This window comes from Drosophila sechellia, chromosome 3R (assembly GCF_004382195.2).
Source record: "Drosophila sechellia strain sech25 chromosome 3R, ASM438219v1, whole genome shotgun sequence".
In the NCBI taxonomy this organism is placed as follows: Eukaryota; Metazoa; Arthropoda; class Insecta; order Diptera; family Drosophilidae; genus Drosophila; species Drosophila sechellia.
In genome coordinates, this window is record NC_045952.1 from 30,132,964 (window position 1) to 30,154,557 (window position 21,594).

The 21,594-nt window shown below is 47.5% G+C and overlaps 6 protein-coding genes across 6 annotated transcripts; 1 reads left to right on the forward strand and 5 right to left on the reverse strand.

Annotated features, from left to right (window-relative positions):
- Positions 1–191: 191 nt before the first annotated feature.
- Positions 192–3,448, reverse strand: LOC6619525 (sodium-coupled monocarboxylate transporter 2). The gene is made up of 8 exons (XM_002043704.2): positions 2,608–3,448; positions 2,151–2,310; positions 1,953–2,070; positions 1,677–1,896; positions 1,483–1,623; positions 1,304–1,412; positions 677–1,209; positions 192–614 (listed from the first exon to the last, which is right to left on the reverse strand). Exons 1-8 carry the CDS (start codon positions 2,832–2,834, stop codon positions 257–259), a joined length of 1,866 nt encoding a protein of 621 aa, XP_002043740.1. The 5' UTR covers positions 2,835–3,448; the 3' UTR covers positions 192–256.
- Positions 3,449–4,207: 759 nt separating this feature from the next.
- Positions 4,208–6,272, reverse strand: LOC6619526 (sodium-coupled monocarboxylate transporter 2). Its single transcript, XM_002043705.2, has 4 exons — positions 5,880–6,272; positions 5,697–5,814; positions 4,793–5,637; positions 4,208–4,734 (listed from the first exon to the last, which is right to left on the reverse strand). The coding sequence occupies exons 1-4, from the start codon at positions 6,270–6,272 to the stop codon at positions 4,315–4,317; spliced, it is 1,776 nt and encodes a 591-aa protein (XP_002043741.1). The 3' UTR covers positions 4,208–4,314.
- Positions 6,273–8,467: 2,195 nt separating this feature from the next.
- LOC6619527 (glycine-rich cell wall structural protein 2) lies at positions 8,468–9,470 on the reverse strand. The gene is made up of 2 exons (XM_032722699.1): positions 9,348–9,470; positions 8,468–9,112 (listed from the first exon to the last, which is right to left on the reverse strand). Exons 1-2 carry the CDS (start codon positions 9,363–9,365, stop codon positions 8,588–8,590), a joined length of 543 nt encoding a protein of 180 aa, XP_032578590.1. The 5' UTR covers positions 9,366–9,470; the 3' UTR covers positions 8,468–8,587.
- A 4,510-nt stretch (positions 9,471–13,980) lies between these two features.
- LOC6619528 (beta-glucuronidase) lies at positions 13,981–16,583 on the reverse strand. The gene is made up of 5 exons (XM_002043707.2): positions 15,320–16,583; positions 14,946–15,262; positions 14,629–14,890; positions 14,436–14,574; positions 13,981–14,376 (listed from the first exon to the last, which is right to left on the reverse strand). Exons 1-5 carry the CDS (start codon positions 16,484–16,486, stop codon positions 14,201–14,203), a joined length of 2,061 nt encoding a protein of 686 aa, XP_002043743.1. The 5' UTR covers positions 16,487–16,583; the 3' UTR covers positions 13,981–14,200.
- Positions 16,584–16,684: 101 nt separating this feature from the next.
- Positions 16,685–19,518, forward strand: LOC6619529 (E3 ubiquitin-protein ligase HRD1). The gene is made up of 6 exons (XM_002043708.2): positions 16,685–17,396; positions 17,459–17,515; positions 17,572–17,760; positions 17,815–18,664; positions 18,723–18,937; positions 18,994–19,518. Exons 1-6 carry the CDS (start codon positions 17,271–17,273, stop codon positions 19,435–19,437), a joined length of 1,881 nt encoding a protein of 626 aa, XP_002043744.1. The 5' UTR covers positions 16,685–17,270; the 3' UTR covers positions 19,438–19,518.
- Positions 19,519–19,823: 305 nt separating this feature from the next.
- Positions 19,824–21,571, reverse strand: LOC6619530 (JNK1/MAPK8-associated membrane protein). The gene is made up of 6 exons (XM_002043709.2): positions 21,384–21,571; positions 21,188–21,321; positions 20,914–21,126; positions 20,678–20,850; positions 20,488–20,622; positions 19,824–20,431 (listed from the first exon to the last, which is right to left on the reverse strand). Exons 1-6 carry the CDS (start codon positions 21,483–21,485, stop codon positions 20,280–20,282), a joined length of 909 nt encoding a protein of 302 aa, XP_002043745.1. The 5' UTR covers positions 21,486–21,571; the 3' UTR covers positions 19,824–20,279.
- Positions 21,572–21,594: the final 23 nt, after the last annotated feature.

The following is a 21,594-nucleotide window of genomic DNA, read 5'->3' on the forward strand; positions in this document are numbered from 1 at the left end:
CAGTTTTTTTTTAATGCAGAGTCATAAAGTATATTTGTAGATATATTCTTGATGGAGTTGGTATCCTCAATAGATCAAAATAATGTCGAATAATGTTGCATTGTTTAATGGAACCTGATAATTTCAAGGAATTTTTTGTCTAAAGAATAAGGTGTGCAACTATACATTGGCGATTCATAAATAATAGTTAGTTTCTTTCGATTTTGTTTTTATTTATCATTCTAAGCCTATGGATAAAAAACACATTTAACAAGAATCAGGGCTCGGTGACAGTTTGTTTTTCCTTTTCGGTAGGATCTATGCGGAGGTCGGGAGTCTCGCCGACCTTGGATCCTCGAAGAGGCACCTCCTCCAGTTCCTGATCCTTAACAGGCAGGGAGAGGAACTTTCGCACGAAGGGCGAGTACAACTTTGGATTCTGTTTCTCGTTCTCGTCGGGTCGCCACATGTAGCTCAATGGGATAGCACATAGAAAGACCAGAGCGCTACCCAGAACCTTGTACCAATAGAACGAGATGTCGTACAGAGAAAAGTCCCGATCGCTGTGGAAGGCGGTGGTCACTGGTGCGCCAGACGGAGGTTTCATCGTGACAGGAGTGAAGTCAGTCTTGTTGCTGCAATAAAGCATCCTTTAAGTGAGCTCCAACTCGGATAGACATCCCAATAGTCTACTTACATAGCCTCCGCAATCATGTGAAGACCTCTGGCCTCACACTGATCCAGTGAGTTGGGCAGCACCTCGTACTTAATCAGTCCGGACTTGAAGTTCATCTGGCCATTGGCGATAATCCACACCATGGCGACCACGCTGACGATAATGCTTGTGACAGCCGTTTTGCCATTGCAGCGCGGCACAAACATTCCCAAGAGGAATACACCCACCACTGCGCCCGTATTTATGCCCGTTATGGTGACCACCGTTTGCAGGATCGAGTTGAAGTTCTGCACTATGAAGCCGCCCAGGATGCAGTAGCCCCCCATTACCACCACGATCAGTTTCATGGCCCAGTTTGCTCTGGCCTCCGTGTGCCGAATTCGGGGCTTTATGTAGTCGAAGTAAACCACTCCGGCCAGGGAGTTCAGCGTGGCAGAAAGCGAGCTGAGGGCGGCACTGAACACACAGGAGATGAAGACGCCAGGCATTCCGGCCAGGTGTCCCATGATGTCCTGCACAAAGAATGGCATCATCTTGTCCGGCTTGCTCACCAGCTGAGGAGGGAACAAAAAGGTATGTTTCATGACTCAATTTCAATCCACGACAATCACAAATATAATATTTTTAGTATATCAAGATTGAACTTACACCAGCTAGCATTGGATCGCATCCATAGTAGCGGGCAAACATAATGATTCCAGAGATAGTGTTGAAGAAACTTATAATTAGAAATCCTAGGCCAGAAACGATCAATGATCTAAAACGAAAAAGTTAGGATACATCACATGTTGTACGGGCGAAAGATGTATATAGCAAGTATCCTTTACTTTTTAGCATGGGAGTACGAAGGCAGGGAGACGATGCGCTGCACACAGCTCTGGTTCAGGCCAATGTGACCCGTCCACATGAAGATCCCTCCCATGGTGGCGCCCCAGAAAGTCATCCGTATACGAGGATCCAAGCCAAAGCTAAGTGATTGAATTATTTAGATCCGACTTTCAGACCAGATCAAATAGCTCACTCAAAGTTGAATCGTCCGCCGTCCGAGGCGCGTTCCATAACAGTGGATATGCCTCCCGATCGGATTGTGCCCAGAACTCCGACAGCAACCACAGAGAGCAGCATAATGCCACCCTGCACCACGTCGGTCCAGACCACTGCCTTGATCCCACCCAGCATCGTGTAGAAGATGCAGATGGAGGACACCATTACGTTGATCAAGTGGATGTTCATGCCAGTAACTGAAAGGTGGGACTTGATTTAGATGGACATCGACCGGATTTGCTGCACTACTTACCCTGGGCAAAAGCGAGCGATGGAATAAACATATAGACGGGTAACATCAGGAACGAGTTTGTCACGAAAAAGAAGGTTACCAACTGCCGCGTTCGCTTATTGAATCTCATCTCGAGGTACTAGGGTGCGAATAAATAATGGAAATATTTTGCAAATTATTCGTTATGTTACGACTTGTAGTCTTCTTAGTTTAACTCACCTCATAACAATTAGAGACATTATTTTCATAGAAGACAGGAACAATTAAGTAGATTAAAATAGGAATCACAACCAGCATGGCTAGGACCACGAATATATAGTTGAATCCGTACGTGTAACTTTCCGCCGGAATGGACATGATGGCGATGCCGGACAGCTGGCTGAAATGGATCCACCATAAGTTATTGCGTGTACTTCACTCTTTCAAAGCCCAATATACCCCTCTCAGTGAAAGGTACTTAGTGTGTGATTTATGACTAACGCCCAAACAGATTCCCCCGTTCCGTGTGGGTTACACAATTGGCTTGATGGGGTGGGGCAAGTGCGGAGAACTTCTTCAAACACAGCGCCCTTATAATTGACGCAGCCACTTTTTACGGCCGCCGTAAAATAAAGATAAATTATGACGGAATCGGGAGAAATCCAGCTGGAACTGCCGGACACTGCTACGCTCTCACCTGGCTACCAGAGATATCGCTATGGGCAGGGTCTGCATCTTCTTCCCGCCGCGCAGATACTCCTCCGTAGTGTTCTTGGACCTGGAGAAGAATCCGAAGTACACCCCAATCCCCGCAGACGCGCCCAGCATGATGATAAAGACGAAGTAGTCCGTGAGACCAAACCGCAGGTCCTGCGAAGCGCTGGACACAGCACTGGCCATGGTGGTGGTGGTGGTGGTGGACATCTCGTCCGTAGTAATGTCGATCTTGCAGTACCGGTAGTGATGCGCTTGTTGGATGTTTCGACCGATCTAACCGGTTCACATTTCACGAATGCTGGTGGCGAACTTGCGGGCCCTGGCCTGGATTGTACTTAAATATAGCTCCCGCCCGGGGCGTCTCCTTATCTGAACTTGACGTTGGCCCCTAAATCATACGGGGCTTAGTGCTCCACCTATCTGTCCGGCATGCCGCTCTTATATTTTACTATTGTTGCGCCTAGCCTCCGAGGCCATCTTTACCAACCACCAGGAGGCGACGGTGCGGACGTGGAATGGCGTCCTATAGTTGGAGTAGAACTTGACCTGGAGTATAAGACTGAGGCAGCATCATGGTAAAGCGTTTGTGCTGGGATCTGTTTGCTCTCAGATTGTGTTAAAGGTGCTTTATGCATAAATGCATAAATACTTTGATATTGCTTTTGCGTAGATGTCGCACACTTGAGGATAATGCAATAGTGTTAACTCAATTTCTAATTATAAATATATTTGTTGCTTGATCTAGGTGCTATCCAATTTCACTTATTCTTATTATTGGTGCTACCAATTGATTAAAAGCTATCAGTCCCAATAACCTGTACCCGCTCAGCTGTTTTAGTATTTTATTGCCGGGGTAAGTACAACCAAATGTAGGGCTTTATAATGTCTTATAAAGTGGATTTGGTTAAGCTGGAAGTTATTTCACCTTATCCACGTGGGTTTTAACACTTAGCAGACTTTATTTAGTAGGATGCTTTGATAAATATGCATCGGTTGCAGTTCAAGCTATTGCCGATACCCCAAGATCGTGCCAAGACGTCACATACATCATCCATCACATGGTGCTTTCTTGAGAATTGGTCTGTTTACTCTTCTCACGTCTTTGAAACTTTCCATGTTCAGTGTTTGCCTTTGCATAATTATATTTTTTGACAGGGGTAAATAGTCGGGCTGGGCTGCAGGGGGCGTGGCCGCTGTTATACGACCCTATCCCGGAGTGTGTACAGCTTAACACCGTGGCCCACCGAAATTATCCACCCAAATATTTGCCCATGTCAGCGATAAGAATTACGACTCTGACTGGGATCTTTTGCACGACTGATACGGCGGATCATTCGCATCGCAGCTTCTCCGGACTCGCACGACTGGACGCTGATCTTTGAGTTTATCTTCCGGCTATATTTAGATCGCCTGGTTTGGTCGGCTGCCTCATCGCAGTTTTCAGGAGGATTCAGGCCACTCCGTATCCGGTTTACGATGGCTAAACTGAGGTCTTTTACAACAAAATTGAACAAAGAGATGTAATCTTCTATAAATAAACACAACCATTGAGAACTGTCCGACAGAGCAAACATTATGAATAGCATTTTAGAAACATAGAGCTTTATAATCTATCTTGATATTGCTAACAGTTAGTGAGGTTATCCTGCTTATAAGCATATCTTAATGCTAAGTTCCGATTCGAATTTCAGACCTTTTCGGGTTTCTCTAGGTTTATCTGGTTGGGTTCATCCGACGGCGTCAGCTTGTAATGGGCGAACGGCTGCACCACTGGAGACAGGAGCTTAGGGTTCAGCTTGTAATCGGGCCCAGACTTCAGGATGTAACTCAGCGGAATACCTAACAGCCAGGTGATGACGAAGCCTGTGACCGCGTACCAGTTAAAGGAGAGGTCCAGGATGCTGAATCCCTTGTCCCCCACAGGGGCTTCTGTGGTGGAACCAAGGATCAGAGGTGAAGCTGTGCTGATATCCGTTATGGTTCCGTTTAGGGAGGCTGGACAAGCGGATGTGCTCGTGGGCAGGGTGTCATAGTGATTGCGTCCCCAGCTCAAAATCACAATGGTGGTCATACAAGCAATGCTAGCGAGAACTCCAACTAAAGCGGCCTGAATGAAAAAAAAATGGTTAGGACATGTGCATCATTGGGCAATCCTGAAAACTTACCCTGCCATGTGATTTTGGCACCAGCATTCCCAGCATAAAAACGCCATACGTCGAGCCAAAGCTCATGCCTCCAATGGAATACATCACTTGCAGAATGGAGTTGAAGTTCTCAACAACCAACCCACCCAAGATGCAGTAGATTCCGGTGAAGAAAACGATCAGTTTCATAATCACGTTGGCCCGGTGCTCCGTGTGTCGAATGTGTGGCTTGATGTAGTCGAAGTAGACAACTCCTCCCAGGGAATTGATGCTGGCGGAAACCGTGCTAAGGGCAGCGCTGAACACGCAGGAAATAAACACACCTGGCATGCCCCACAAGCTACCTACGGTATCCTGCACGAAGTACGGAACCATCTTGTCCACCTTAGAGACATGACCAGATTGGATGGGATCGCAGTCGTGGAAGCGGGAGTAAATCAGAATGCCTGTGAAGCAGTTGAAGAACATGATCAGGATAAACCCGAAGCCAAAGAGCACCAGCGATCTTCTGGCGTGGCCCAGTGAAGGCAGGGACACGATTCGCTGCACGCAGCTCTGGTTCAGGCCCACGTAACCCGTCCACATCATAGTCGCCGATGTGAATATGTTCCAGATGGTAGAGCGCGTGGTCAGGTCGAAGTTGTAGTTGATATCCAAGCGTCCACCTTCCCCGGCAATGCGCAGCACTTCAAAGAAGCCTCCCACTCGGTGGGCGCCCATCACGCCCACTAGGACCACGGAAGCAACCATAATGGCTGCCTGGATAACATCGGTCCACACCACAGCCTTGATACCTCCGAACATGGTGTAGAAGACGCAGATGCTGCACACAACGGTGTTGATAAGGTGCACATTATATCCAGTCACTAGCAGATACGAAAAATTACCAACGAGTGGAGGGATAAGTTGACTAGTTAGCACTTACCCTGTGCAAAGGCCAGGGAGGGCAGGAAGATGAAGATCGGGAGCATGAAAAACATCGTCAATATGAAGATGAAGGTCTGCAGCACTCGCACCTTCCGGGAAAAGCGCATCTCCAAGTACTGGGTATATGCAAATATGTACAATAAAATACAATGCTCCTCTGGAAAATCGCACTCTAGTTCACCTCATAGCAGTTTGTGATGTTATTGTTGTAGAAAACCGGGATCACCACGTAATTCAGAAGCGGAACCACAGCCACCATGCAAACCACGTTGAAAAACCAGTTGATTCCGTAGGCGTACATTTCTGCCGGAATGGTCATTATGGAGATCGCCGACAGTTGACTGGCCACCAGCGAAATAGCGATGGGAATCGTCTTCATCCGCTTGCTGCCCATCAGGTACTCCTCCGTGGTGTCCTCGCCCTTGGCAAAGAATCCGAAATAAACTCCAATGGCGGCAGAGATGCTCAGCACCAGGGCGAACACGCCGTAATCCGTGGCGTTGAACACGAACTGTGAGTCGGGAACCACGGTGGCAGCGGTTGCCAGGACGGTAGCGTTCAAAAGGGACGACATTTCGGAAGGATCCGCTCGCGGAGGACTCACAGCCACGAATCACTGAAGCACTATTCACTAGTCACTATTCACTTCCCGGCTCCGATTGCGGAGATTCTCGATTAGAGGCATCACGTCGCCCGCCTCGTCTTTTTATAAGGTACGGACGGGTACGGTGCCTAGCCTGCTCTAAATATTATCTATCGACGGCGCTTTCGCGTACGACCTTATCTAGATGGCGGTATTATCCACTAGGATCTTAGATCCCTCAGTCAATTCCCCGGCTGGCTGCCTTCACTCACAGTGGGAGTCCGATAAGAGCTCCAGAGTTGGCCGAGATTACGTAATCCGGCACGCACTCATTCATTGTTTTCGCTGTCATCCAGCCAGCGTTGGATGTTTACCCTTAAATCTGGATTATAATCCTGCTGAGAACCTCCAGTCATTCTCCCCTTGCCAGTCACCCTAGGAGCTCTTCTCAGATGGAGCTCTCTCTTGGACACCGCACCCCGGAATTGGCCCCAGACAAGGCCACTCCGAACGTTGACGCTTATCGAGAGCCAGGGGATAGAGTTTTATGGGCCTATAGTGAGTTTTCAAAAATAACAGAGATAGCTTTGATAGATGCTGATTCTTATCAAGCGTGTAATTACTGCGGCTCTTTCTGTAACTAGAGAAATATGTTTTGTTAATCTGCGGCTAATATAGAACTAAGGCTTTGTTTAATTTTAGTAATCTCCCGCCTTATCTTTAGTATATAGTTTTACAATAGCCTAAACTCAATGAGGTCAAGTTCTATCCGTTACTACAATTCATTCAAATTTCGGAGTAAAATTTGGAGTACGCAATATGGCAACATGATTATTCCATAGGACCATCTGCAGTTGTGGTGGCTGCGATGTCGTAATCGGGGGATTCCACAGCATCCACTTCGTCTGGCGTCTCTCTCATCATAATGCATCTCATAGTGCAGCTTTTTGGGTGCACTTCCACGTATGTATGTTTGTTTGTACATAGAGGACGGCCACCTCGGCACGCATTCAATTGGGAAATCTAATGACGCCGAATGTTGGTTAAGTGGCTGCAGCTTCAGATTCAGCTGCCACTTCATTTATGGCTCTGGGCCACAACTCCAACTTCGGTCGTGGTAATTGTCGATGTCCATCGACTCATCATCCCCCCATCGCCTTCCCCGCCAGCAGCTGCAGTTGGCCCAGAGTCTCGGCTGCATATGTCGCAGTATTCGCGTAATGAGCGCCCCTCCGGCTCCATCTGCCATCCACATCCCAAACTTCAACCACATCTTCCATTTTAAGCACTTGCACGACCGAGAGTATCTCGTACACAGCAAGAAAGAGGCTACAACACCGCCTCCAATGAATCATACATACGTATCTGGTATCTGCAAGATATTTTCCTAAGTTGAAAGTTATTATATTAGCTTTTCACTCAAATCATTTAGATGTGTAATTTGGCATTTGCAATTAGTGATAACACAAGCCCAATTGTTTGGCTCAGTGTACGTGGAGATAGGGCAGGGGTTAAAGCTACCTTATTATCGAGTGAAAAAGTGAAAGGATTGGTGGAGGTGCTTGGCTTGGTATTTAAAAACACTGACATGGGGCCAGTGACAACTCGGTTTACGTAGAGCTGCGAAGCCGATCAATTGGAATGGGGGGTCCATGTGAGTGGATTGCCATTACGAGATCATCGAGTGTTTTGGAGGCAAGCAATGCGGAACGAGGTCAGTTTCATTAGATGAAATGAGGTTTGGCGAGATAGCCATTATTTCGAAACTCCCATGGATTCGCGGTATTGAAATTAAAACAATGCAATCATTTAACGGTGACAAAATTTACTATTTTTTTTATTGTTTTCATATTTTTTTGTTGTTTCTTTGTTTGTTTCATATAAAATAAAAACACTTACGAGCTAGTAATGCGTTATAACACTTTCTGGGGTGTTCTCCATCTTGGTGTTGTGGGTGTTGTTGTGTGGCTTTCGTTTTCGGGGTTTCTTGTATTCGTGTAGTGTGAGAAACTATTTACAAGGGTTACAAAAAAGCCCGAGACGAAGTCCCGAATGGGTTGGGGTTTCCGGGGATCGGGCGTTTCAGAGTGTTGGGGTACAGTCGCTGAGTTCGGGAAGAGGGCTTGAGAAGGGGAAGCGATCTCCAGTTCTCTCGGGATCAGAGCGGATCGGTGATCGGTAGTTCCTTTTTTAGGTCCAGGTTGCCCAAATTGGTTTAGTGTTGGAGTCGTCTTTGTCGGTTTCGTGTCCGTCGGTATTCATTTTTGGCAGAGGTGTGTCTTTCGGATGTGAGACCTGGCGAAGATCTAGAAGGGCGCTCCATAGCTGCCGCTGGGCCTTGAAGGGGCTCCATACGATCCGGATGGGGCACTGGGGTATCCACCGCCGCCACCTCCCGCCTGCGAGCTCTGCTGGGCGAACTGGGCCACCTGGATGGCCTGGCGGACGCCTTCCAGATCGATGCCCACGACACGGCCACCGCCTCCGATTCCGGGGGCGCCGTAGCTGGTGGAAGGTGGACCGTAGCTGCTCGATGGGCCACTAGGGTAGCCACCACCGCCGCCGCCTCCACCACCACCGCCGCCCTGCTTGCTCTCCTCGTTCAGCAGGATCTGACGCACCTGCTCCAGAAGCTGGGGATCCACGTTCTGGCCCTCGGAGGTCTGGAAGCCGCCGCTCACAGCCTGGTAGCCGCCGCCGCCGCCACCTCCGAATCCGCCGCCGAAGCCACCTCCAAATCCGCCGCCGCCACCACCGCCTCCGCCGCGGGGATAGTTATATCCGGATGGTGGCTCTGCTGCAGCCAGAGCGGCCAGCGCGAACACTAAGAACTGAAAGTAGGTAGTGGAGGTTAGTGCAAATTCCATATCAAACTGGTGATCTCGTCAATTGAATTCTCTTAAATCAGATAGATTAAAGCACAAGGAGAAAATCCAATTGCAGCGCTTGCGGTCTGAAAGGGCTTTTCATTCTAAATCCCTTAAAGGTCTGTAATCCGCTGGTGTCCGAGATTGGTCGGCCGTGGGGTCTGGAGTCTTGAGGTCGTCGGGATCGTGTGTTACTTACCACTGAGAAGGAGTTCATAGCGACGATTCGGGTGAGTGTGTTTGTTGGGGGGAAGAGTTGAGTAGAGTAGAGTGGAGTGAATTTGGTTGCTTCCGAGTGGGGAACCAGCGACTGAATGCATCTCCACGGCCAGCAGAGCCACTCTTTATACCCGCCGGTGCTCAGCTGCTCTTCAGCTTTCGGGCCAACTCGTCCGTCCACTCGGCAACGTCATTATCGCCAAACTTCGTCTGCAACTTGTTTCTTTTGCTGCTGGGCGCTTCTCACAATAAAACAAAATTTCCAATTGGAAAACAACGAAGAGACAGAAGAAAAAGAAAAGGCCGAAAAAAATAAAATGTCGCTAACGATTTTGGTATTTGAAATTTTCTTTGGCACTTTCCTTCGATTCGCGCGGACCAGGAAGTGATTTTTCCCACCACCGCGATCGATTCCGAAGGTAAGTAACCCAGCCGCAGCCACTGAGATTTTTCGACAGCCCAGGAGGATCATGGCGGCTACCAAAACATATTTCTCTTGGCCATGAGGGATGGCTCCACCGACGAAACTGCAAATCGCGTTTCCCGTTGCCCAACTGCAGTTGCATTTCAATTGTGGGTAAGTCGCAACCTGGGCTCGTCATCCATCAGCATCAGCGTCACATGGGCACGAAGATTACGAAATGGGCTGGGAAATGCGAATCGGGGGAGTCAGGAGGGCGGGGGACGGGGACGGGTACGGGGACGGGCCCGAGGCCGAGGCCCGTATAATTCGTACGATCTCGATGTGGAGCAGTAGGGCCATGGCACCACGGGGCGTATAATTAATGTTTCACAAGGAGCCTAATTATACGAGTATGTACATTATCAGATGAGTGCTGCAATCGCAAGAGCCCGAAAATTGCACTTTACGCTTTGAAAGGCATGCAGTTGGGAATGCCAGAGCTCAGTGTCCAACTAGCGACACACCAGGTAATACACCTGCACTCATAAGTTAGACGTGGTTAAGTTAACCCTACCAAATGACCTCGAAATAAGATCGAAAACCAGATATCTGCGCTCATTCTGGCAGAAGTGAAAGAAGTCCCCGATGGACTGGAGGCCCATTACGTCATGTCTTCGGATGAGCTCCTGTGCAGTCGCATATGGCAACCATAAGGTGCAGGGAAGACACACGATGAAAGGGAAGACGCCTGCATGCGAGTGGAAGTGAACCTGGCCGTAAATGGGACTAAATGAGGTTTATTTACATCTCGACTCACACTTTCGCAAATACCCAAAACCGGCAATGACTTTGGCTCCGCTTCATGCAGAGAAATCAACTTCGTGTACTTTGAAAGTCAGGAGAAAAGTAAGGACATATATCAACTATTATTCTGTGATCGCAGAAGTATTTCATTTGATATGATATTTAGTGGTGATTTCATTTCCTTATTATCATGTTTAAGTCAGCATCGAAATCAACAATCGGACTTTTCTGCGAGTGTATTAAGGGCTCTTCGGAAACCTTCACGCTCCAAAGTGAAGGACTATCTGTGTTGCGTGTCGCCCTGCGTTGGGGCACGATCTGCAGTTGGTGGTCAGCGCTTTGGATGGGGATCGGGTTCGACTGGGATTGGGTTCGGGGGCATCAATGAGATGAAAGTCAACACTTCACACTCGATGGCGGAGGCAGCCGACTCAATGACAGTGCGCTAAATCATTTTCGTGGCTCGGAACAGCTTAGATCTGCTGTGGCTGCCACTGGCGTTAATTCGGTTTATTGTGGTCGAGAGATTCCGGCGAAGGTCTCTTGCCATCGATGGCGTAATCCCACCTTTGTGGGACTTCACTTTCGGCCGTGTAATTGGAGCAGCGGGAAAAGGTCACATGCCAGATGCTGCCTGGCCAGAAAAATGGCTGACATTAATTATTTAATTAATGCATCATTTATTGTATGCTTGGCGCTGTGGCACCTTTCTATCTTTAGTAAACATTTTATGAGATCTGCGATGGTCCTTTGAATAGCAATTGCTCGTTATTGACATAATTGTGGGAGTTCAAAAATAACTTCTTCATTCATTAGCATTTGGCTTCGCTTGTTTTTGCCTCGCTTTTTGCAACTTTAATGAACGCTTTTTATACGTCGTGGCCTATCTGAACATATCCATCATTAACACGGCTGCCACTAGGTCAGCTTTGGACAGTGATGGCGATGGCGATGGCGATGGCGATGCCGATGGCTTTGGCTCTTGGCTCTTAGTTTTCGCCGTTCAGTCGACTTAGCCCGGCCCAAACCGAACCGAAACTCATTATGCCTCCGTGTGTGCGTGCGTAATTGTTATGACACTATAATTGGGCCAGCAATAGCAAAACAAAGCCGAAACAAAAATAAAATCCCCTCAAATGCAAAAGCTGCCAACTGCCAGACGCGCCTGAATTATCAAAACGAATTCGCCTCGTTTGCCATCGAGATTTCGTTTGCTGTTCCTCATTTGCAGGGGGACATCGCCCCCGCTTTAGTTTAACATTTTATTTAAAAAGTATACAAAATATATTCTATAAATTAGAAACTATAAGCTGCGCGCCGTGCTTTCTTTTCTTCTGGTGACCAGCAGTCAGTGTTCCTAGTTGAGAGCCATCATGGCGTATGCGCAACCTCGCACACAGCACCGTTCTGGTTTCGCTGATCCATTCAGGTGCGTCATTTCGGCTGGGAATTGCTAATCGACACAGACAGGTGGACAAAAACTGCCTACTTAATTGACTACGGGAGGGGTCATTTTTCACAGTCGCAGACGAGGCTGATCAGCCTCAAAAAAACCGACTATTCCGGCCTATTGATGACAGAGGGAGAATTGCCGTGCGACAAAGTTGTTGCAGCGACGCTGATGAAGATGAGTTCGCGAAATGTTTGCCGTCCGATGGTGTTTGGTGGCTCATTCTCTGCAGATCCCTCCAAGCCGATGAACCCTTGGACAGGCTGCACAGGTTACATAAGCCAGCGAGTGTGGTACACAGGAAAAATATGTGCCTACTTCGCACACCGCACTGCCATTGTTCACATATGTATGTATACTCAACTCCGCAGCCTCGGTGGGAGCAGCTCCAAAAGATCCAAGATTATCCCAATCTGATTGCATTAAAATTATTTATTTGGTATAAGTTGCGCAGATTGTTATCTGTTAGGATTTTGAATTATTTTGCCGACTGACGTACAGTTAAAGAATTGCAGTGCATAAATATATAAATAAAGTATCGCAAAAATAAAGATCCCATTAAGTCCAGATTTAAAAGCGAATCACCCAATGTTCGAAATTTGGAAAAATTTGTTCTCTAGGCATTAAGACTAGACTTCAATAACTGTGTAGCCGCACTACCTGCACTATGGCCAAACACCCAGCTCTTGGAGGTGAGTGGTCTCCGCTCCTCCTCCACTCCATCTCCACTTCACCTGGGCCAAGTGACGCTTCTGTCGTTTCCTAGTAGCGGGCCGAAACGGGTTTTGGATCTGGCATGCGCGGTGCTCCCCGCTTTATGTAAGTCAAGCGCGGAGACCAACGACGCAGTCATGGAGCTGGAGCAGGGAACTTGGAGTGCGGAGCATGGAGCCGGCTAGCGGGCAGATGCGCAGACTTGGTGGAGGTGGGAGGTGGTGGAGCAAATGCAGTGCCTGTGCAATGCGAAACGGCAAACTGGGCAGCAGCAACAGGAGACACTCAAAGAAAATGGTAAGTACTTTGAAAGGCACCAGATTTTTGTTAACTGACAGTTGGGCAATTATAAGCCAGTCCAAGCATCCACTCATTGATGTCAAGAAACACAAAGAACTTATTTTTAAGAAAAAAATACCTATATGTATTTGGGCTAAGTTTTTCCGAAAATCAGGCAAAAGATAGCACGGTGTGCATGGAAAAACTGACGTTGAATGGGAAATTGCTGCGACACGTTTTTGCCTTGGTCCGCTGGGATGGGATCTGTGACCGCTCTGAGTCGGCGGTGGTCCGGTGTCTATGTCTCAGCCCGAGGTTTGTTTTCCGCATAAAAAGACACATTCATGCTGGCATTCTACAGCAAACTTTAGCCTTTGGGTGCTACCACTCGGCTGGCTTATGCAAAACTCCACATCCTCAGCTAGTCCGCGACGATGTGCCTTGTGCAACACCCCAGACACTAGGCAGTCTGACCAGTTGATCCACCCGCCATGTGTTCATCTAGGTGCACCGTTCTCGAGGCGGGGTAAAAGTAAAAGTTAATGTGTGTGGCCAGCGTGGAGAATGGCAATCACAGATCGAAGATCACCGTTGGCTGGCTCATTTAGCCTCCTTAATTATGCCACGATTTCGCTCAGCCAACTCATCTGCTTTCTGGCCATGGAGGTGCCCCATTGTGCGCCTCATTTTGCTATTTTGTGTTTCTCTGGCCAAAACGCGGAAAGTGGCAAGGCAGAAAACATAAATGGTTTTACGGGGGTCTAAATGAGTTAATTAGGTTTGCAGTCGAGAGGTCTTAACCAACACGAGTTGACCATGGCAAAGCAAATGAAGATATCAGAGAAGGGGTAATACATATGTAGGTGGATAGATACATTTGTACTACATGAACCATGCAACCTTAAAGGCTTTGGGTTTTCTTGAGTTATTTTGGTAATCTGTTTTCTCCATCATTAGCTAAGGTTAGGCGTTTAAAAGAGAGTAGATATATTAGAAATCACGATGTAAAAGGAGTAGATAATACATATTTTGATAAAAAATTATTACACAGACCATTGCTGACAAATTTGATTAAAGCTTAATGTAATGCGTAGTTCATTGTATGAAGAACTCGCACTTTTATAACATACAAATACGGTCTCTTGGTCAAGAGAACTCTTTGTGCGACTCTGGCTGTACGAATTCAAAGTTCGTTATGGATATGCTTGGAAATGTAAACAGTGAGATCCTCAGGCAGCCCAAACATATCCAGCTCCTTGGCTAATGCGAAGTATCGCCGCCTAAGGATGTGAGCCACTTCTTTGGGTTGCCGGTTCCTTGTAAAGACTCCCTTTTTGTTGCCGCCCACGCGAGTAATAGCTGCAGTGGATAATTTTAATTGGTTTTGACTCTTGTTTAAAAACGTTTGAAATACAGACTCTGCGCGGTCCGAAAATCGGCGAAGTTCCAAACAAACTCTCCAATAAACCATCCTCTTCCACGTAGCTCGTCGAAAGCCTTGAAATGGCGGGAGAAGAGGTCAACCTGGTATTCCTCCGACCAAATAAAGGCGGGAAGCTTTAGGGAAAGTCAGAATTAGACTCAATTATAGGTCTGAACGGGGTTCCTTACAGAGTGCATGCCCTCCATAGTGTCGCCGCCGTACTCAAATTGAATGACAGGCTTTCCAAACTTGTCCCGCCAACTCTGGGCCTCTATCGTCAACAGGTTAATTATCATGTCAGTACGGCCCGAGTTCTGATACCAAGAGTTATAGCGATTGAAACCCACGATGTCCAGAAACTGCGCCAAATGGCAACTGGAAGAGTTGGCATTTATAGCCGCGGTTAGAGGTCGCCCGTGCGCAATGCCTCTTACATAGTTTACCAGGGATCTAAAGGTAAGACATCCGTGTTAAATTTTTTTTGTAAGATGTACTTTCTACTGACTCAAAGTATTTAAGGGCTCCCTTCTTGTTCGATCTCGGCTCATTGGCTACCGACCATGCAATCACACTTGGATGGTTTCTGTCCCGGTGGATCAGTTGCTCCAGAGAGGACATGTGATTCTCCAGTAGCTGAGGCTCGAAGATGTCTATATTGACAGCAGGGCATTCGTCAATGATCATAATACCATGCTGATCGGCAAACTGCATAGACTCTTCGGAATAGGGATAGTGAGAGGTGCGATAAGCATTGGCTCCAGTCCACTTCAGCAGGTTAAAGTCTCTAGCAAGAAGCGCATTATCCAATCCTTTTCCGCGGATCTAAAATACAGATTTTGGTAAGCTCAGTGACCAGATTAACCTAACAAACACGCTCACATCGGAGTCCTCGTGCCGTCCAAAACCCCGCATATAGAGGGGTTTTCCATTCAGCAGCAGGGTGTCGTTGTCCCAATTTAAACAACGTATGCCCACTGGGAGGCGGTAGGTATCCTGCAGAGCTTCCAACTCCTTCTTGTTGCTGGACACAAACAGCTCGAATTGGAGATTGTACAGGTATCCGGGATCGGAATGCATTAGGTAGGGCCACCAGGGAGTTGCATTGGGCACCAGCAGAGTACCATGGTAGATCGCCTTGTTGATCTGCTGGGCGGCCACATGACCATCTTTGTCCCTCAGTCGCACCCGAAGATGGATGGGCTGGATTTGGAGGCCCTCCTTACTCGCTTCCAACCACACGCGGTAGTCTATGCGGCCCAATCCTTCGTTAGTTAGTTGGGTGGTAACCTCCAAGTCGCTTATGTGCAGCAGAGGGGTAGTGTACAAGTGCACACTCCTGTGGATTCCCGCGTAGTTAAAAAAATCGAAAGTGTAACTCTGGACGGGCACGGAGCCGTCATCCGTAGCCACCTTGTAAACAGAACCCTGAGGAATGGTGCGGTTGCTCAAACGATTGTCACACATCACCGTGATCCTGTTATTGCCGCCAAAGCTGAGCAGTCCCGAGATCTCTGACTCAAAGGGTAGGTGACCAATGGAGTGACTTGTGGCGTTCCTTCCGTTGATCCAAACCACGGCCGCATAGTGAACGCTGCTGAATCGCAGCCAAGTACGTTGCATAGCCTTCCATGAGCGCGGTACAAAGAATGTACGTTCATACCATACGGTTCCAACGTGATCTCGTAAGTTATCCGTGGTGATGTCGTTATAGGATGCCGGCACTGGCATCGAAATAATCTCCCTTCCGGTCTTTCTTAGGGCATCTATAAACCACTTCTCCCTGATTCCTTGTAAGGGGTCAAATGGGTCACTTCTAACCAGCTGCCACATCCCATCCAAGCTCCGCACTTCACGGGTCTCCGAGTCCCTGGGGTACAACAATCCCTTGGTTGGTGTGGGCTTTCTGACATCACCATATTCAAACAAAGGGGAATCAGTTAATTCTTTGCGATTGGCGTTCACCAAGAAGTCGTCTTCGGGGTAAGCCAATAGAACCTGGAGACTGCCAAGCAGTAAGAAGATGACGGGCATCCAATGCCTTCTCATCGCAAATCGGAATATTTCTATCGAGTTACAATTTAATATTTATCAAACATTTGTGAACCATCTTCTTCTTCGCCCGGTTTTTGATAAGAGCGGTTGCAGTGTGACCAGCGCAAATAAAGTGAATAAAATTCATCTGTTATTTTTTATGAAATTCTCTACATAAACTTAAAATTGTAAATTTAAAAGAATTTATGTTTAGATTTGGCCTTCATGATAAAAATTTTTTTTACTGTGAAACATCATTGTTTGGAAACTGCGTTTGAACTAACTATAGAAATAATATGCAGATAGCGGTGTATATCCTCCGCTTAATGTTCCTTCGAACTGGGTCAGAATCACTAATTTAATTACATTTATTTGAAAATAGAAATAGTCCGTGACATGGGAATCCGTGAGGGCAATCGATTGTTTGGTAGAGAAAATCGGTGCTGTCATATAATATCGATAAGATATTTCACCATCTGGTAGCACGACTAAGTTCATACGTGTAATTATCGGTAGTTAAAAATAAAAATATTAATACGCCTTGACAGAGGCAACCATCAGTTTCAGAGTTGGAAATCTCGATGGCAATGCAAACAACTTCGTTTGGCTAACAAAACCCGACTAAATTCCAACGTCAACGAGAGCATAGAGGACATTTTCGGTTTCTCCCCAAGTGATACCAAGTCCGAGAGCTACGGCCTTATATGTAGAGTGGGGGCAGGCAGAGATCCCGGCCAAAATTAACATATTCCTGGAGACTATCAGCCAGCTGGCGGCCCTGGCGACCTCGACCGGCATCATGCAGCTGCTCCTATCGTCCGTTTGCATGGCGCTGACCAGCGCGGTAATTGGATTTGCCTACTACCAAAAGCAGCAGTTCTATCCTGCGGTGGTCTACATCACCAAGTCTAACGCCTCCATGGGGGTGAGTAAATCCTATCACACAATCCAGTCCCATGCCTAAACCTTGTTTTCGTTTGCTTCCAGGTCATATACATACAGTTCTTTGTGATTGTCTTCATGTTCGGCAAGCTGCTAAGCAAGGTGACATATCAGCAAGAGTACCTTGCAAAACCGCATTAACATTGTTAATCCCTCAGATATTCCTGGGCACGCTGCGTGCCGCAGAGTTTGAGCATCTGCTGGAGCGCTTTTGGTACGCCCTTACGGAGACCTGCTTGGCCTTTACCGTATTTCGGGATGACTTCAATCCGCGCTTTGTGGCCTTGTTCACGGTTCTTCTATTTCTCAAATCATTCCATTGGCTGGTAGAGGAGCGGGTGGACTTTGTAAGTCTTGCGTCCAGTTAATACCCATTTTATTTAATTCTCGATCCACTGTAGATGGAACGTTCTCCCGTACTCGGCTGGCTTTTTCACATTCGCGTGGGCAGTCTGCTCACAATGCTAGGCATCCTAGATTACGCTCTCTTGATCCATGCCTACAACTCCACTTTGGTGCGTGGTCCCACCGTGCAGTTGGTCTTTGGCTTTGAATACGCCATCCTTTTGACCGTAATCGCCAGCACGGCCATCAAGTACGTGCTTCACGCCGCGGAAATGCGCACGGACACGCCCTGGGAGAACAAGGCTGTGTTCCTGCTCTACACAGAGCTGGTCATTGGACTTATTAAGGTGGTGCTGTACATACTGTTTGTGGTGATCATGGCTAAGATATACGCGCTGCCCATGTTCGTATTCAGGCCTATGTTCTTTACCATACGCAACTTCCGTAGGGCCCTAAATGACGTGATAATGTCCCGCCGGGCCATTCGCAACATGAATACCCTGTATCCCGACGCCACGCCTGAGGAGCTGCGCCAGTCAGACAACATCTGCATCATCTGTCGCGAGGACATGGTCAATCACTCAAAAAAACTGCCCTGCGGACACATCTTCCACACTACATGCCTGCGCTCGTGGTTCCAGCGCCAGCAGACCTGTCCAACCTGCCGTTTGAACATCCTTCGAACTCCAACCGTGAACTCCACAGCGATGCCACGTCAAGCCGATGAGGCTGTGGCCGCAGCTGCTGGAAATCCCATTCCGGCTGCAGCAGGTGTTCAACCGGCTGGTGGTGTGCTTCATCCAGCTCCAACTGCCTTAGTGGACGGCAATCAGGCACGAGCCAACGGCAATGTAGCCGGAGGCCAAACCTTGCCGCCAAACTTTGCGGATCTCTTCGGCGATGCCAGTGAGTTTTGAAGTTTGATTCCTAAGACACGATCATAATCGTCGCCTTTCATTTTCAGGCGGCTTGCCCAATGGATTGCTTAACCCGGCTAGTTTGCAGATCCCTCCTCCGCCAGTAATGCCCATGCTTTCGCCCTTTATGATACCACCCCACTTCGGCTACCTCCCGCCCCTGCCGCCGCCGCTGATTCCACAGGACCTGACCAATTTTACCGACGAAGAACTGCGGGCCATGGAGGGCCATCAACGTGATCATATTGTGCAGCGTCTAAAGGTCCGATTTCGATTATCTCCTCATTCTACATTTTCTAATCAAAGATCACCTTTCAGTTGCTGCAAAACATAAACCTAATGCTGGATTCCGCGGGGATAATGATGTCTGAGTACCAAAGTTTGGCTGCGCGCTTGCAGCTCACTGCGGTGACGCCAGCCACCCCGGTCAACGGATCTGCTGATTCTAGCGTCTACGACATGCCCAGTACCTCGGCCACGGCCATGGCTAAGTTGGAGGCTCACCAGGTTACTCCCACAGCAGCAGCCAGCGCAGCGTCTCCGACGATGCCTACAGAGAAGGTAATCATTGAGGATTTGGGAGCGGACGCAGACGAGGATGATATACCATCGACAGCCACAGAGGCAGTTAGCATTCCCAACTCCGATGCCGACTTTGAGGAGCACTCCTCGGAGCTGGGCGAACTAAGGAAGCGCCGTTTGAAGTTCCTTGAAGAGCGGAACAAGTCTGCAGCCACTACTGAACGCACGACAGCGGAATAGACGCCCTAAAATCAGATGTCAACACTCCAAAAAACGGCAGTGACAACTCTCATCCCACAAAAAAAAAAAAAAAAAAAAAAACATAAACAGGACGTGCTTGCGTTTATCACACTTAATTCTCTTGGCTGGTATTGATTTTTTTATACTCCGCTCTGCATCCCCTGCACCCTGTCCTTGACTTCTGTTATTTTTTCTACGACTTGAGATACGGGAATATTACGACGATGACTACAAAGACGACTACGATGCCCCCGACTTTACACACTGGAACGAAGGATCTGAACGTGAAATGCGGCATCAAAATCCAATATGTAGCAATACGTATTGTGTAAAAACTATTTTAGAGATGGGAAACTGATGATTTGTATTTAATATTACTATATGTGTATAATTAATGTGAAATATAATTAAAACGAAAAGAACGATGAATCGATGAAGGTTATGCTACGAAAACACTAAAGTAGACCTGCTCCTAAACTTTTTTCTCAATGGCTTTTAGAGCAGCACTTATGTATATTCGGAACAGGTCTGAGTCTGAGCTACGTACTAAATATAAATAAATTAATTGACGCGTATGTGTATAATTAATGTGAAATATAATTAAAACGAAAAGAACGATGAATCGATGAAGGTTATGCTACGAAAACACTAAAGTAGACCTGCTCCTAAACTTTTTTCTCAATGGCTTTTAGAGCAGCACTTATGTATATTCGGAACAGGTCTGAGTCTGAGCTACGTACTAAATATAAATAAATTAATTGACGCGTACACTACACATAGATAACAACAGTCGATCGACGAGTTCCCCGGGCGTGAAAAATTTGCATCTGGACGTCGCCGCATCAAATTCTCGACTCCAGCTCGCGGAACTCGGCCGGATCCGTGAAACGTACGGTCAAAATGTAGAACAGTGTGGGAAAGGGCACCAAGCACATAAAGGCATAGTGGTAATTCAGGGAGGTGAGGCCGTATGCCAACAACATCCAGTGCACAGCTGGGAAAGTAAGGTGCTGGTATACTTTATGTATGGTGAATGCGCGATTTGCTTACCTATGATGACCACGTTTTTTAACTCCCACACCGACGAGTGAACCAATGCCTTTAGGGTTTGATCCAGTTTGAGGGAATAGTGGATGGCATTGGCCACCATGGATATGGCCACGCTAAGGTACGGAAAGGAGTAGTCTGAAAAGAAAAAAAATCTCAAAACTAAAATATTAACAAGCCCTTAAGTACTCACAGATCAACCCACATCCTAACGCATGAATAAATGTGAGCAGGGGCAGGAAGTAAAGAGCCGAGTAAATGGGCGCCTTGCTTCTGCCCCCTACATCCATAATTTTGCTAACCAGCGGGCGTATGAGAAACATGTTCACCAGGCACAGAAAGTAGAAAACCAGCACGATGGTTTGCCTGGAAATTGAACATTAAATTGAATGACTATTGTGAACACCTAGAGCCTTGGGTGGGTCTTACAATGGGTAAACTGCCTCCTGGGTGCAGTAGACTCGTGCCTCATAATTGGGGCTGGGGTTGTAGAACAATGTGTACCAGTCAGTAAGTTTTCGAACATCACAAGCGTAGAGGCGCAGCTCCCACATGGGCTCCATTAGCAAGGTGGCGAGGATGGCAGATATGGCAACCTCAACGAAAGCGCTGGCCGTCAAGATCAGCTGCTTCCGCGAAAACCTATGTGGAATCACTGTGTAAGTTTCCCTTCCAGTTGGATTAGTTAGTTTTATCCGCTCACTTGCGATCCTTGGCGTCCATGTCTATGAAAAAGCAGTGCATCATAAGCGGCAGCATGGTCATGAATCCCAGGTATAGCCAGGAGTACGTGCTTAACTCGTCGCGGCATGGAGAGCAGGCATAACTTTGGTTCACCTGAACAATATAAAAGTAAATTATTTCCCAGGCGCCGTTCCGAAGGATGCTAGAACACCAACCCGAGATCCTCGGGGACAGACCCCGCAGCTGCTCCAGCTGTTGTTTCCTAGCGGTGATCGCCCACAGTAGGCTCCTGGGCAGCGTTCCAATGCGTCGTACATTCTTATGGAATCAAAACAATTACTTCGTATTGTATATTACATTAAACAAAATAAAAACAAGACTTCTATCGATATCGAACTTATCGTTATCGATAGGACCACTGAACAA

Coding starts and splice junctions, on each gene's coding strand:
- LOC6619528 (XM_002043707.2), bottom strand. CDS start 16,486: ATGAGAAGGCATTGGATGCCCGTCATCTTCTTACTGCTTGGCAGTCTC. Junction 14,891..14,945: donor GGAGCCCTTAAATACTTTGA/GTCAGTAGAAAG, acceptor TCTTACCTTTAG/ATCCCTGGTAAACTATGTAA. Junction 14,575..14,628: donor CTATGGAGGGCATGCACTCT/GTAAGGAACCCC, acceptor CTTTCCCTAAAG/CTTCCCGCCTTTATTTGGTC.
- LOC6619530 (XM_002043709.2), bottom strand. CDS start 21,485: ATGTACGACGCATTGGAACGCTGCCCAGGAGCCTACTGTGGGCGATCA. Junction 20,851..20,913: donor CAGGAGGCAGTTTACCCATT/GTAAGACCCACC, acceptor TTCAATTTCCAG/GCAAACCATCGTGCTGGTTT. Junction 20,623..20,677: donor GTTAGGATGTGGGTTGATCT/GTGAGTACTTAA, acceptor TTTTCTTTTCAG/ACTACTCCTTTCCGTACCTT.
- LOC6619525 (XM_002043704.2), bottom strand. CDS start 2,834: ATGTCCACCACCACCACCACCACCATGGCCAGTGCTGTGTCCAGCGCT. Junction 1,624..1,676: donor GGCGGACGATTCAACTTTGA/GTGAGCTATTTG, acceptor TCAATCACTTAG/CTTTGGCTTGGATCCTCGTA. Junction 1,413..1,482: donor TCGTACTCCCATGCTAAAAA/GTAAAGGATACT, acceptor TTTTCGTTTTAG/ATCATTGATCGTTTCTGGCC.
- LOC6619526 (XM_002043705.2), bottom strand. CDS start 6,272: ATGTCGTCCCTTTTGAACGCTACCGTCCTGGCAACCGCTGCCACCGTG. Junction 5,815..5,879: donor ACATCACAAACTGCTATGAG/GTGAACTAGAGT, acceptor GCATATACCCAG/TACTTGGAGATGCGCTTTTC. Junction 4,735..4,792: donor TGCCAAAATCACATGGCAGG/GTAAGTTTTCAG, acceptor TTTTTCATTCAG/GCCGCTTTAGTTGGAGTTCT.
- LOC6619529 (XM_002043708.2), top strand. CDS start 17,271: ATGCAGCTGCTCCTATCGTCCGTTTGCATGGCGCTGACCAGCGCGGTA. Junction 17,397..17,458: donor AGTCTAACGCCTCCATGGGG/GTGAGTAAATCC, acceptor GTTTGCTTCCAG/GTCATATACATACAGTTCTT. Junction 17,516..17,571: donor TCGGCAAGCTGCTAAGCAAG/GTGACATATCAG, acceptor TTAATCCCTCAG/ATATTCCTGGGCACGCTGCG.